The 15,293-nt window shown below is 42.8% G+C and overlaps 1 protein-coding gene across 2 annotated transcripts; it reads right to left on the bottom strand.

The window, feature by feature from the left end:
- Window positions 1–5,666: 5,666 nt before the first annotated feature.
- Window positions 5,667–14,786, bottom strand: NAAA (N-acylethanolamine acid amidase). 2 transcript variants are annotated; one of them, XM_065633713.1, is made up of 11 exons: window positions 14,590–14,786; window positions 14,016–14,180; window positions 12,390–12,516; window positions 11,580–11,670; window positions 10,934–11,010; window positions 9,453–9,625; window positions 8,759–8,821; window positions 8,123–8,189; window positions 7,556–7,584; window positions 6,591–6,672; window positions 5,667–5,974 (listed from the first exon to the last, which is right to left on the bottom strand). In XM_065633713.1, exons 1-10 carry the CDS (start codon window positions 14,784–14,786, stop codon window positions 6,597–6,599), a joined length of 1,065 nt encoding a protein of 354 aa, XP_065489785.1. In that variant the 3' UTR covers window positions 5,667–5,974; window positions 6,591–6,596. The 2 variants fall into 2 exon arrangements, with proteins under 2 accessions (XP_065489785.1, XP_065489784.1); XM_065633712.1 differs by having other exon boundaries at window positions 5,667–6,672.
- Window positions 14,787–15,293: the final 507 nt, after the last annotated feature.

Here is a 15,293-nt window from a genome sequence, read left to right as displayed (position 1 = left end):
CAGAATGCCAAATTGCACCATCTTCACAGTACCTGGGTGACTCAACAGGAGGATATGTAGCAATGCTCTCAACGAAATACCTGTGGCTCTAATTTTATTCTAAGAATGTTCTTTCATATCAGTGCCAAAAATGGCCTGATATCACAGCTGAATTATGCCCAATTACAGCTGGTGCTTTATGGTCTTTGTGCTTCACAATGCAGGTACTCTGACAACTTTGCAGATTATTACTACTCAGACAATTACACACAAAAATCAGAATCCCTAGCATATAAGGTTCTCATTTGTAACCTCCTGTACAAGGCAAGTCCCGTTTCAGGAAAAAAGCAAATTTCCAAACTCAGAATTCCTGAGCGTAGACTTGTAATTCCCATCTGGCTATCCAAACAAACATGTCTTTTCAAAGACCCAAAGCTGAAGATTTCAGGAAGTATTAGCTATCCTGAGAAGCAGTGATATGAATGATGCGCTTTAGAAAAAAACCATCCCCAAGCACCTCCACTTGGTGCACTCTGGTCGGCCTGGCAGGGCAGCCTGAGACAGCGCAATGCAGGTTCCTTTCAGATGCAATGACACCAGAGACACACTCCAGCTACTAGTGGGAGTTCAGTGCGCAGGACCAGGTTTAAGCCAGTTCCAAGAAAAAAAAGACATGCAACATGGTTAGTATAGACAACTGTTCCTCCACACCGGAGTTCAACACAGCCTGCGTGCCTTCTGTGCTGCTTAGGAACCTGAAAGTACTGGCTTCAAAGGAAGGCAGATGCTTCAGCTTTCTGGAAGAGGTGTGTGCCTTTAAAGACACCTTTAAAAATGCAAACAAGAGGAAAAAAGTCTTTTTGGGAACTAGAACACTTCCATATCACTTTTGAAAAAATGGAGAACAAATTTGAAGCAAGTGCTCAGGTACTGGGTTAGGTACTTTGCTTGTCACCCTGATGTGTTCAGGGGGACTGTCTCTCTGTTCTGATAAACTGTGACCTTGGATTTGACATCACCTTTGGAGATACAGGATAAAACTTTTCCTCACCTCCCTCCTTCCCCACAAAACAAACATTTGTATTGGTGTGCCCTAGGAGCCCCTGTAAAGAGCAAGCAGAGGCAGCAGCACCTCCCAGTTTCCTCTGTCCTGAATGGTCTGCCAACAGTTCTCTCCCAAACAACTCCCGGAGCTGTGAACTTTTTCACTTTCTTACCCTTAAATTTTTCTGAGGGCCACAGCCTGAGCAAAGGAGTGCACAGTGATAAACCAGAACATCCAGTGGAATCAAATCTGTTTCAAGGGTGGGAGAAGCGAGGATGAAATAGCTGCTCAGCACCTCTGATCCTTCCTCATCCACCCAACAGTGACATGCACCCCTCCCCTACCTGAAATCCTGTACCCAAGAAAAAAAAGGAACAGGGGCCCATAAAGATACAGCCTGGAAGACCTGATGAAGTTGAACAGTTGGTATCACCTTAAATACAGGCTGTACTGAACAACCAGGTGAGACAAAACAATGCATGTAGGAAACAGCCAGCTACCGACTGCTCCTTTCTCCCCTTGCTCTTGGCCGGCATTTCCCTCCTGCAGAGATGCTCACATTTTCCTGGTGCAGCTGGAAGGCCCCTGAAACAGGTTTTCCCCACTGCAATACATTCCTGTGAGGCCCTCCCCTGGAACACACATAGAGCATCTGCAGCAAACGTATGCTAAGGAAAGCCAGGGGATAAAACCTACTATTTGTACTGAAACCAGGGCAGAACTAAACCACCATCAAAAAAAGCTTGGACTCAAGAGCTGCATATGGACATAGAAAATTAACAGAACAGCAAAGTTCAGTGCCTCAGTAGACCACAGATACGTAGAAAATAGGCACGTTCCCTGTTCACCAGACTTCAGTGTCCTAAAGGCAGGAGAAACATGTAACAGCCACTCTCCACATACGCCTCCCAAGCCATCAAATAGTATACTCAGCTTTACAACTCTTCAAACACAAGCTGCTGATTCATTTGATGATATCCCACTCCTAATAATAAAAATGCCAGCTAATTCTAGGTAAAGTGATGATACTGCCTCACCCTCTTAGAATAAATACCGATGTGCCACATGTACATCGGACTTGGCAAGTCCCGTAGCTGGAAAGGAGATGGTAAAGCTTGTTTTATTTTACACATACGCTCACCTCTGCACCTGCACAGTTACTGCAGCACCAAAAAGAAGAATTTCAGATAAAAAAACTCCCAACCACACTTGTATACAGCTTGACATATAAAAAGAATATTTTGCCTCTAAGCAGAGGTGCTGAATAACTACTTCTGAACACAAAATATGATTGAGAAAAAAAAAAAAAAAGAAAAAGGCAACTTACCTTGCCACCAGTTTGTAGTTTATGGATTTATTAAGATAAGCACAATAGAGGCTCTCCACTTTTAAAAGTTTTGTTTGTATTCAGTACCCAAAGTGAGTAATCATCTCTGAATTGCTTGATTACAGATTCAGAAACCCTCCTCAGAATGTAAATAATCAAGTAAGCTGTTCCCGTGGCACGCAGCAGAACCTGCCTTGTCTGTCAGCACCTGCGGTACAAAACGTATGTGCTGGTCTGCAACAAGTGCAGAGCCTTCGATTCATTTACTGCACAGTTGTTTTGAGCAGCCTTAAGAATCCTCTGCCATGTGATGCTTAAGGAAGGCTACAGGTCTGAAATGGATTAGGATTACTGAAGGGATTAGGAATGAGAAATACAGCATGGTGGCCACTCTCATCCTGAGGTTCAGCCCTTACACACTTTCAAGCTGCCTTTTGTTAAATGCAAACTTCTAGAGGAAAAAGAATTAAAGGTTTCACCCAATTCCTATGCTGGGCTGAAAAAAATCTTTGAGGCTTTGCAGCTAGGCAATCTGTACTGCAGAAACAAAAGGATGGAAGGAGGATAATGTAATTAACTTAGTTCTGTTTAATTACTCAACAATTCTAAGTCATGAATCTAACGGGGCTTGAGAAAACAGAAAAGCTATTTTACTTCTCAGTTTCTAAAAAAGGGAGACACAAAACAGATGAAATCTCAAATAGAAGGATGATCAGCAAGTAATTAAAATAACTAGAAATGACCCTATTTAAAAAAACAAAACCAAAAACAACCAAAAAACCCCAACAACCAAGATGCCACAAAACACCCAAACCCTCTGAAAACAATCGGCGCTACATTTTAGTGTTTCCAGCATTGTTAAGATGGTTTTATTGAAAATATTGATTAAAAATCCAGAGAGAAAGGATTGTTCAATTTTGATTTTTAGGAAAAAACCAGCTCAACACATTCACCAGTTAAATCACCTGGTTTGTAAGATGTGTCAATTCACCAGTTTCTTAGTGTTTGCATTTTTAGCGTATTGTTAAAACGAAGACTAGAAAGTCATATACCCTTCTGGTTAGCACAAAAAAACCCCAAACCACCACCACAACTCAAGCAGGCGTAAAGGTTTTACTTTGTTGCCTATCAGGATGCCTGAGTGTTTTTAAACAGATGAAATGCAGGGATTACTTTAAGAAAATAATTTAAAAGAACAAAAAACAAAGTGAAATTAGACCAAATCTAATTTTCTTTCTTAAATCTCAACCCTCACACACATTTCAATAACCTGCTCAGTGGCTGGGCCTCAGCAAGTTCTGAACAGCTGGTCAGACACTTAACAGGACAGGAGCGGACAATTGTTTCCTGAATATTCATGGATACCAATATTGATACACTCCCTCCGGATCTGTTTGTACACATCGGAAGATGAGCATACCCCTGAGAATCTGGGCACAGCCCTGCCAGAGGTAATCAGCCTCACACTGCTGAGGTCAAGAAGAGCACGCAAAATTCCACCTGGAAGGATTCTTCTGTCTTTCCTTGTGGGCGGCTGTTGCATAAAGAAAACCTGCTGGGATCAGGAGTCAGTGCCTGCTCCGTGTATTAAAGACACAACATTCTGAAATCTCACAGATATTGGAACCTCCGTTATTTACACCTTTCTCCAGGAACTCTCCATTTTTCAACTTGACCGGTTCTGGCAATCACCGTTGTACAAACTGGGTCAAGCCAAAGCTTACGGCGCATTATTCAGGCAGAAGTAGGGGATGCAGGTAAGTAGGTTATGACACTTAACCAGACTCAGGGCAAGGAGATAAAGCGCCCACAGCTGCAGAAAGCACTCTCAGGAACAGTTTGCGTAACCGACACACAAATACTGCGAAGGACATTGCACGTACCTGGAAACAGTGCTCTGACTGAACACTTGATCATATCACTGTCTCCCAGGTACAACTCCCACTAGCACTAGCAAGAATTGTGTCCAGTGAAGGTGTCCACTGGTTTGACTCTTTAAACCTTTCTGTATTTCAGCTCCTGATGTCTGATGAATAAAATCACCACAGTCTCCAGCTGTGCCCACAGCTACTCCTTGAGCTACATTTCCTTACCAGACACCAAATAACCACTCATTAAACAGACTGAAAATCTATGGCTATGTTCCACAACCTCAGCTGTTGCTAGAAGATTAGCACTTTTCATATCTCTAGGGGTTCCCCTTAAGACTACATGCATGATCATGAAATGGTTGTGTTTAAAATGTGTAGTGCAATGAGAAATATAGTCAGCAACATTGGAACCCTGGATTTCAAGAGAGCAAACTTAATGCTCCTTTTCCATGTCCCCTGGGAATCTGCCTTTGAGGGCTTAGGGCTCCATGGGTGCCGGTCAGTTTTTAGTAACCCCCTTTCAAAAGCGCAGGAGCAGACAATCCCAGTGTGGCTTCAGTCAAGCCATAAGAGCAGAAGACCAGCCTGGCTGAACGGGGAACTCCTCTGACAGCCTTGGAGGAAAAAAGAAATTGTACAATCCCTGGCAGAGAGGTCCAGCTTTGCAGGAAGAGCACAGGGCCATGGCTTGCATATACAGGCAGAAGACAAAGGCCAAAGGTCAGCTCCAGTTGAAACTGGTCAGTGTTGTATCAGACAAGAGGGTTTTTTAGGTACATTAATAGTAAGAGGAGATCTAAGGAAAACATTGGATCAATAACAGTTGGTGATGGTCACCTGACTAATAGGGATCAAGAAAAAGCCAAGACATTCAATATATTTTAGCTTCAATCTTTAATAATACTTACAAGACCTTGTGCTGCACATGCCCCTGACTCAGAGGATCTCAAGCGTGGGAACAGCACCTTTCCACTTGTGGGCACCAACATTGTCAGGGAGCAGCGGTAGCAGCTGAATCTTCACACGTCCATAGGGCCAGGTTGCCCAGCTGTGAGATGAGCAGGTACACAGTGCACTGCATGAAGAACTGGCTGAAGGGTAGAGCTCTGACAGTTATAAGGAATGGGACCATATCAGGGCTCAATCCACTTCTGTTCAATGTTTTTATCAGTGACCCAGATGCAGCAAACACACCATTAGCACATTTGCTCATAATACCAAACTGGGAGGTGCTGTTGAGGGACAAGAGACTTTGCAGAGGGATCTGGCTACACTGGAGCACTGGGCAATCATCAATGGCATGAAATGGAACAAGAACAGATGCCAGATTGTGCACCTGGGATGGAGGAATGTCTCTCTGGACAGGACACATGGAAGGGGCTCAGAGTTGCACCATGGGAGGTTCAGACTGGACATCAGGAGATAGACCCACAGGCCACACAAAATATATGAAATTTTTATTTATTAGTCAGCACATAAGTACATTGAAGTTGCACAACTCTTTCCAAAAACAGTTAAAGCAATTTTTATCCATCAACGTCTGCTAGAACATCAATGTAATTACAGTAAAATCAAGCAAGCTTCTGCTACAGTTCATTAACTGTATCATCTGCAACACTTCAAAGAACTAACAAGTTGTTATTTCTCAAATGGTTCACATAATTAATAAGCCAAAACCACTACTGCTTGTTAGAGTGATTTTTTTAAAGCGCATACAGGTCTTGGAAAGCAACAGCTTTTCACCCATCTTGTCTGTTGAAATAAACAGATAAGAGACCACAGGTTTATATGGAATTAATAATGAAACAAATGCTTTAGAATCTCTAAAAGGAATTACTCTTGCTAAAATACAATGTTCAATATAATTGCTACAAACATTAGAGGTTAAACTATTCACACTGAAATGCAGTTTCTTATGCTTCTGCTAAAGCCATGCAACCAGAGTTGCTGGGAATAGAAACAATATCACTTAATATCTTCTGCTGAACATAAAGTTACCACATGATGCACCTTGTGAGTTCAAGCATGTTGACTTTTTCTTCAAGTTTACAGGACAAAACCCTTAAGCATGCTCAGTCACCTGTGAGGGGCTGTCACAAGTTCAGCTTGATCTTCCTCAGTGCCAAAAGCACCAAGCCCTCCTGCTTACTAAGATTATCTCCAAGGGTTTTGCAGAGGAAGTCAGTCATTAACTTGGTTTCCAAACCAAAGGAAGGTGTTTACCCAAGGTCAATAAGCTGACCAAGGGGAGAATCAGGAATTCAGACTGGGTCACTTGGTGCCACTGCAGTGCTTTGTCCCTCAATGACTCTCCAGCTGCAATTTTTATTTGCGTACAAGTAGCTACAAGTACCAGCACGCTACTTACACCTCTTCACGTCACCGTTCTGATCCACGTCTGGTACTTATCTGGAAATGCAGCGCTCATGACTGTGGTGTACACTGTGTTACTGGTAGGGAAGCAGAAGAATGAGTGACATTCCAAAGGTAGGGATATCATGTATACAACTAGCAAAGCAGCAGAACAGATTTTAGCAGAAATAAACATTCTGCTGAGGTACAGAAGGATTAGAAAAAGCAGGAAAGACAATGATAAAATGAAGGCTGCTGGCAAAAATCTTGAGTATTTTTTTCTACTTAATACATCAAACTGTATTTCTATACTCATTTTATCACTGTATTAAAAAATTAGTATTGGTAGTCTTAGCTGTCACACAGATGTAATTTCCTTTCCAAATTTCCTCACATTTATAGACAGAGGGGAATTCCTGGTACTAACTTCAAAGACAACAGTGCCGAGTTCTAATGCAAATGACTGATCCAGAGAATATATTGAGCTCCATATATAAGTAAAAGAAAACAGGACAACCTGCAAGGATGCAATCTGTGGAACAACGGTATACTGAAATGAATCTCTTAAAATCCAGGAGATGGTGTCTAAAAAGCTATGTCCTTTTTACATACCAGGCTGAGCTACATCAGAAATGCCAGATAAAGCTATTTTCAAAGTTAACACACATGCAGAAGTGAAAGGCATAAATGACTCAGTGGAAAGTACTGCTGCTCCTCTAAGCAGTCATTTGTTTCTCTACTACAAAGGAACTTCACATTACCAGACTGAGCCTGGCAAGTGGCGTTCCTTAGCGAGAGTGGCAGGCTGAAGAGGACAGGGTGCTGTGCAAGTGAGAACACAGTGCCCTGTGCACAGGCAGAAATCCAAGCTGGGAAACCACAACAGACACATAAGAACACCCTGAGGAAGTATGTGATTGCCTCGTGCGCAGCCTGAGGCAGCGCGGGAGGCACCGACTGAGGTCTCAGTCTAGCACTTACCTGTTCAGGACTGGCTTCACTGACAACACCTGCACAGAAAGTGTGAACACTTGTCATTTTGGTAAACGAGGAGGGAATGATAAGGCTACTTAGAAAAAGCAGAAGGATGAAATTACAAGAAGGAATAATGCAAAGTCAAGTATCACTCTTGCTCTATTTTAAACAGACATTTTACAAAAAGTATTTCTAAAAAGCCCTCTGAAATAAACAACATTCAAGTTTTCAAAACTACCTGTGAGACATCACTCACATGTAACACTTCATCTGCCTGCTGTACTATTTAGAATTGTGCCTCAAAGAAGGAACTGCACAAGGATGGTGAGGGGATTCACCTCTGGCACTTTCAGCTTGGATTGGTAGACTCTAACAAAATGGCAATGCAAGGGAGTTCAGAAACATTTTAACCAACTTAGTCTTAAACTCTCCTGAGATGGTCATGCAATACACCTTTTTCACCATGCCTGCCTTGCACAGCTTTTAAATCCCTGAGAAAAATCCAACTGCACTTCTGCTTCAAAAAAAAAAAAAAAAGTCAATGTGCCACAAAGCAGAATTTAAAAGAAATACCTTAAAGAGTGTGTCAAAATTGATGTTCTGCTGCCCAGTAGCATTGAGAGCTTTGATGGCTGGAGTTCTGCAGTGAGAGACAGTATTATTGAACACACTTCACTGTTCCATGGGCTACAAAGTACCATTGTGTAAAATTTCTCACTAAACGCCATCACATTAAAACACTTCTGCCTAAAATAATCTTGAGTCCTGTGTGACAATCTAGTCTCACGTTGCTGAAACTCCCCTGTTACTGCAGCACGGAGTACAGAACAACACAGAACCTGCCAACAGCTTTCTGTGTACTACGCAGCCTCAAGATCGCACCACGTCTGCAAGCGCCTTCGTCGGGCCACCAAATACTACTTCCCTGTTTAAGTCCTTTAACTTTTACTAAACTTTACGAATAAATTCTTGGTACATGCCCTATCCTTGCAGTTATCACATTTTAAATCATTCAATGCCATACAGACCTTGTTCTGGCATATGCAAATATCACTCCTTATCTCATCTGTTCCCTTTCGAGTAGCATTACAGAAACAGAACCAGCTGCCTGCTCAAGGAGCTAACATCTCACAGAACACAACACCCACGAGTCTAAGCTTTTTCATATTAAAAGTGTTATCTCACCACGGAGCTCCAAACTAAATTTACCTTCGATCGTCAAAAGGAGGAGGGGTAGTCCAATGGTCATAGTTTGTCTCCACACGAAACCACCTATAAAACAAACAAAAGGTGAATCAGCAGGTAATTATTAAGGTCAAGAACCAGTATCTCTGTACTGCTATAAGGAAAAACCTCTCTCAAAAGTCTTTATGTCTCTTGCAATGCCAAGGGGTTCTATGTTGACACAACTTTTACCGTTAACTACTGGACACAAATGAAAAAGGATCAACTTCTGAACTCCTGCTGCCAGTGACAAAAGAACTACTGACTAAATAAAAGCAAGATCAGGCCTTTAAAGAAATGATCAGAGCAAAGGTTCTGGGTTGTGGGCGTGCGTCCAACACAGCCTGCAGCATGGAGTTTGGAGTACTCAGAGCCACCAGCCCAGCTGGCTGTTGCCAAACAATATTTACTGCCTGTAGTCACTAAGTGCAGCTTTTCACCACAGGGCAACTATTTAGGATCTGCTTCATATGATGCCACAAAATTCACAGGAACAATTATTTCTGAGCCTTCAACCCTTTACCACATTAGGTCTAAACTCTTTGGAATTACTGAATTTACTGGTGCAATATTTGGCAGATAGATAGGAAAAGCCCGTAAGTCTCCTCTCCAACAACAACCACCACCACCACCACAAACACCAAACCCACAACAAAACTAAGCATTTTTTTGTACTTACGCTCCACTTAAAGGATCAAGAGGCCAGAGATCTGCTGGCCCTCTTCTGTTCCTCGTTATAACCATGCCTTCCTTGGGCGACACACCTCCTACAATATAGTAAACTTCAGCGATGATGGGAATGCCAGCGAGTCGGAGAACGGCCGACTGGAAGTCCTCTGCTCTGCTCAGGGTCTGCGCAAAGAGGAGATCAGTGAAACAGGGACCACGGAGCACAACCGAGCACTGAAGCAAGCACTGAGACATCGTAAAGAAGAATAGGCCAAGCTTTTTTGTGTAAAGCACTACTTGAAAATATTTCTCTGAAAATAGCTTTCCAAACTGACTAGTATGCAAACATAACATGAACATGACTAGTAACTGAACTCATTAATCTCTGCTTTGCAAATATTCAAAGAAAACAGTAAAGATATAATACATACACACATGTACGTGTACATATGTGGTGGTGAAAAAAAAATTAAAAATCTGCCATTCAAAAGACTGTGCAAATTCAATCCTCAAAGTCTTTCACATATCCCACTGTTCAAGGTGAAAGCAGATGAAGGCAGGAAAAACCCACTGTACATCTTTGTCTTGGCAGTGGTTTTAAGAAGATTTAGGTAACAGCGGTGAATAAAGCGGAGGCATTGCTTACAGCAAGCCTGGCTTTTCCTCCCAGTACCAAGGGACTAATTTAGCATAAACCGACAGTTCTGCTGCAGCCCATGAAGGTACTGTTTAGGAACAGGGCCACAAGCTACCCAAGTACTTACTAACTGAATGCAGTGCAGGAACTAAGAACAAATATAGAGAACACACAAATTTTTTCAGGAAGTCGGGGAGAGCCTTAGAGAACAATTATTTCTGTCAGTAACACTGCAGCTAGTAGTTGTGAGTCAAAGCCTAAAGTCACATCTCAAACTATACAAGAAAGTCTCCAGTAGACATTCCAGTTCTGCCTGGAGTTTTACCTACAAACCACATCATTCGCATTTACTAGAATTCATGAATCTAAGCAGCAGCAGACCTGGTTTATTTTAGTAGTATCCTAACACAATATTCATAGAATGCCCTACACAAAATACCAGTTTAACTCCTGCCACTCACCACTGAGCTCTGCATTTTTAATATTGGTAGCGTATTGAACAACATGTAAAATAACCACTGGGCCAGCTAATAAGCATCCAAGAGTGCAGCTGCCTCCATTTGTTAAATTACTAATCAGAGCTGGTTTAAATAGGCCCTGGGAAGGAAGCCTTTGCCCAGCTCCTCAGAGACTGCTGCCATGGATTACAGATGGTGCCCATGAAGGACTGGAATTGCCTCTCGGGCACAACACTGACAGTCTGGGGACAACACCCTCTTATGAAATGCATTTACTTATCAGTTCATTGAATTTTCTGTGAAATTTCAAATCAGAACATCAAATTTACCAGGAGTTTGTAAGTACAAATGACATCAGTTTGAAACAGGAGAAAATCAGTAACTCAGTGCACTTACATCTCGGACAAGCCAGCTGACAGGGTAATTCCGATTCAGAAAAGCAGCTATTGCATTTTCCCACCATCTACCACCCTCTGGAGAGAAGGAAAAAAAAAAAAAAAATTACATGCATGTTACATAGGCTCTATGAAACCTATCCTCCTGCCTCCCTTCCTTCTCCATGCCTCTAGCTCTGCAACCTTTTGCTCTACTGCCTTACAAAAGAGCAGTGCAAAAAATTCTTTAATTCTCTAACTGTACCACTATCTTAAAACCATCAAATTTTGGCAGCTTAAACCAGATGGACAAAGCACACACCACCTCAAAGTAATCAGAGCCTCTGTACCACCTTGAGCTTAACACTGCTTAGAACACCAAATGCTGACACTGCTAATTTTCTACTTCGTTACTTTACTGATATCTAATACATAAAATATGCAAAAAGATGCTTCTCTTCCCCTTCTCTTTCAGGCTGCTCTCTGGGGACTGGTAGCACATGTGCTTTCAACCCAAGGGCCAGAGAAAGTCATTCCACGTCACCTCCTTCCTGGCTACCTTCACCATATTGTTCCCTCTGGGAGGAGGCGAGAGAAGGGCCAGAGCAGGCAACAGCGAACTGAAGCGGTGTACACAACAGCAAGGGTGGAAGACAGATCGATTTTACCTCGTTCATCACCGGAGACTGTGAACTTGTGTGGGCTTTGGCCAGTCCATAAGCCTACGTAACCAAGAAACGTGGTGCCTTGATATGCTATCTGAAATGGGAAACGTGCAGCGGTTCAGCATTCTGAACAGAACACTTCAAATACAGGCAACGTTTTGACACTACATCCTGTACTTTTTCTCTTATATAAGTTGCTATAAACCACTTTACCTTACAGTAAAATTTGCAAAACAAAGTATAAAAAAAAGACTCCAAGGACCAAAACTCACTGCATTTAATTTGTTAATGATCACCGACCGCTATGGAAGTTTTGCTCAAATTAGTGAGTAGTCAAGCAAGAAACAAACAGCAAATTCTCTGTTTGCAAAATGGACTAATGAGTATTAAGAAAAATCACGCTAACAAAGACTGCACTAGCAACTAGTTCATTTTTGGAAATTTCATCTAAAACACACAAATGGGTCGCAAAAATTAACATGGCCTTAGAAAAAAGCATTAGATTCAGTCCCCGCAAAAACTGATCTCTTTTCTATATTCTCTAGTATTTCTTTTAAAATATCATGACGTATTCTCCTTTTAACAATTCCTTCCAAATAACGATCTTGGGATTCTAGATTACGCTGTTCTGTTTATTCCAGTTTATCACCACAAACTGGATGCCCAGAAAGCCAAGAGCACCAGCATTCATCCCGCATTCCCTGGTGCACTCATAACCGGTAACCTTTGGATGCGAACAACATTCCTCCCCTAAAGCCCGCTGCCTGCGCAACCAGACCACCTCAGGGAATCCCACCCAGCCACACATCATACCTGCCCGCTTTTGATGAACTGCACATCAACCGTAATCTTCCTCAATATATCGACAAAACCGTAATCCAGGTTCCGCCCGTGGTAAATGTTTCCTTTGTCATCCTGAGCGACAATACTAGTACAGAACCTTCAAAAAGGACAAAGAATGAGTTCAGAAAGAGCTATGACAAGACTTTCAATATTGAAGTCTAGCTGAACTAGCTCAACAATTCAGAAGGAGTAACTGAGTTTATCTTCTACAAACTATTTTACTAATGCAAGCATACAAATAAGGACTTGGAATTCTACCATTAACAGGCCTCGGAACTTGAGATAGTCTCATCCTACACTTTTTGATAACGTTTAATTTCAAATTGAAAAAAAAAAAGGGACAGAATGCTTTGACTGAAGCTCTGTGTAACTACGCAACACTATAATATGCTATATGACTTAAGCATGATCTCCATAAGGATAAAAAGTTTAAACAAAATCCTTTCAAACTGAAAACATCAGTTGTTGAAGTGTCAGCCATTTCAACAATAGTCTCACCTCTTATCTAGAGCAGGATGTGTTGAATTTCCTTTTTTGATAACACTTTCAGTTTTGTTTAAACAGGCTTATTAAGTATATTGAATGAGCAGGGAATTCAAAATGTATTTTCTCTGGAGTTATGAATTTGTCATTCCAGTGACAAATAGCATTGTCTTTCAAAACTGTAGAGGTAAAAAATTTTGCAGACGAGTAGTTTGTTCCTGGTTGATGCTTTTTTGTCAGTTTTGTTACAGCTGAGAAATTTAAAATGTCATGGGCCTTACCAGGGCTCAGAATGATAAGCGTCCTCTGTGAAATACTAAGAGAGCTCGCATTTAAATCACCGTCTCATCAGGAACTAATCCTTATTTTAAAAAAATAATCAAATACCATATATTAAGAAAAGTAATAATCAAAATAAGCACAAGTGGCCGTATGCACCTTTTTTATTAAAACCTATCTGGGAAAATATTTTTAGCCTGCTTACAGGCATCACCAAGTGTTTATTAGTCTCCTGCACATGCTTCTAGAGCAAAAAAGACAGTGCAACTGAGTATTTTTTCCACTGAGGTTTTGTTTGCTGTCATCCATATTCTGTTGTCTAAATCAAAAAGTTACATTATATAGTCACTACAAAAATTAATCCAGAGAATGGTTTGGAAGCAACTTTGTCTTAAATGAACAGTTCAATAAGTTACATTACAACTAATTCTTATTTCCTTTTTGATGAAATACGACAATTTAAACTATGAAGTCTTTTACAATAATCTTAGAACATTAGTGAACTAAACTGTTCTGAACAGATAGCCGTTCCATATTAGCAAAAGTTATTGCCATGCTTTTGTACCTTTATATAAATATACGTACACAAATATTTCAGGTACGTGTTACTTGTATTAACAAACAAAAACCCTGACCTACGTTTCTCTTTTATTTCAGGATACCGACAGGCTAAGGAGAATAAAACCTTCCAGCTGAACAGATGAACTGGTATCAGAACCAACAATGTAAATCAGCTGCCACGTGTCTGCATCTGCTTTTTGCGCGCTCTCCACGCTGAACCAAAACGCATCTCTACCTCTGTTTGTACCAATTCGGTGAGTACCCGACACTCACGCAGTGGACTCGTAGGCGAAGTTGAGCAGGACTCCATCTCCAAGGCTGATTCCCAGTTCTTTGCACATTCCCAGAATCTCCCCCGCAAAGGGCTGCGGCATAAACAACTCCAGTTCTGCTGCTATGGGCCGAATAACTTCGTGGACCCATTTTGGTACTCTTTCACTGCAAAACACACTCGGGATTAGCTGAGATGAGACAAAGCTGTTTGCAACACACACTTGGTCACCAGACAATGATGCCATCTGCCGCTTGGCTGCCCAGCCTGTCCCAGCTCACGGTGATCAGGGATTTGCAGCCTCTCTGTGCTGAGACATCCCTGCATCTTACCCGTCCCCCCCCGCACCGCCTTCTGCGCCTCCCCCGCCGAGCCTGCACAAGCCCAGCCTAACACTTCGCACAGGTTTCACGTTTAAGGGATTTCTTTTTCTTTGTATCGGTACTGCGGATCAGGGCGGAGCGTATTCCCAAGCGTGTACAAAATGCAGCAGCACCGGGCTAACGCGCGTACAAGCCCCTGGGCGTTTCCGAGCTCAGGAAAGCTCCGCTGTCCGCCCGGCCCGTCCCCACTCACCCGATGACCCGTGCGACGGCGGCGCGCAGGAACGCGGGGTCGAAGAGGCGCAGCGCGGGCAGCCAGCGCTGCTCCGCGGGGCTGTCCAGGCTCACGTTGCACCGCGGCGGCGCCGAGCGGGCGGCGGGGCCCGCAGCCGCCGCCGCCGCCCCGCACAGCAGCACCAGCAGCCCGCAGCGGGGCCCCGCCGGCCCCATGGCGCCGCCCGCCCGAGGGCAGCCCGGGCAGGAGGGCCGGGACACGGCCCGGGCCGCCCCCGGGGGCGGGGACCCAGCCCGCCGCAGCCAACACCGTAGGACTGCAGGAGGGTGGTGGACATTTAGTTTAAAAAATAGGGTATAAGCTAGATACGGTTTCCTGTGTGCTACTCTTGTCAAATAGCAAGGCAAACAATGACCTGTCCGTTTTTCCCCTCAGAGGTCATTAGCTCTTGCACACCTGCACACACAGGGATATTTGCCCTCAACAACTGAGAGCGGTAAGGCAGAGGAATATCCCATTCAATGTTGTACTTCCCCTCTACTCACCTTGGTGTGGCCTCTCCAGCCCCTTTCTATTTAATGGCAACATGACATTCATCTCCCATATACTGATTTTGTTTTCTTCAAACCATAATGAAACTGTTCTTCCCCCCTTAACTGTTCAATTCAACTTGTATTACAAGAATTTTGTTTCCTTACTGTTTAAACAGATAGAAAACAGCT

This window comes from Caloenas nicobarica, chromosome 4, assembly GCF_036013445.1.
Source record: "Caloenas nicobarica isolate bCalNic1 chromosome 4, bCalNic1.hap1, whole genome shotgun sequence".
In the NCBI taxonomy this organism is placed as follows: domain Eukaryota; kingdom Metazoa; phylum Chordata; class Aves; order Columbiformes; family Columbidae; genus Caloenas; species Caloenas nicobarica.
Note: the sequence above shows the minus strand (reverse complement) of the source record. Positions and strands in the feature narration are given on the sequence as shown.

What these genes read in the sequence shown, in the direction of transcription:
- NAAA (XM_065633712.1), bottom strand. Translation starts at nt 14,786, where the DNA reads ATGGGGCCGGCGGGGCCCCGCTGCGGGCTGCTGGTGCTGCTGTGCGGG. An exon ending in AGTTCATCAAAAGCGGGCAG is followed by an intron (nt 11,671 to 12,389) that starts GTATGATGTGTG and finishes TTCCCATTTCAG; the next exon opens with ATAGCATATCAAGGCACCAC. An exon ending in CTTGATCCTTTAAGTGGAGC is followed by an intron (nt 8,822 to 9,452) that starts GTAAGTACAAAA and finishes TTTGTTTTATAG; the next exon opens with GTGGTTTCGTGTGGAGACAA.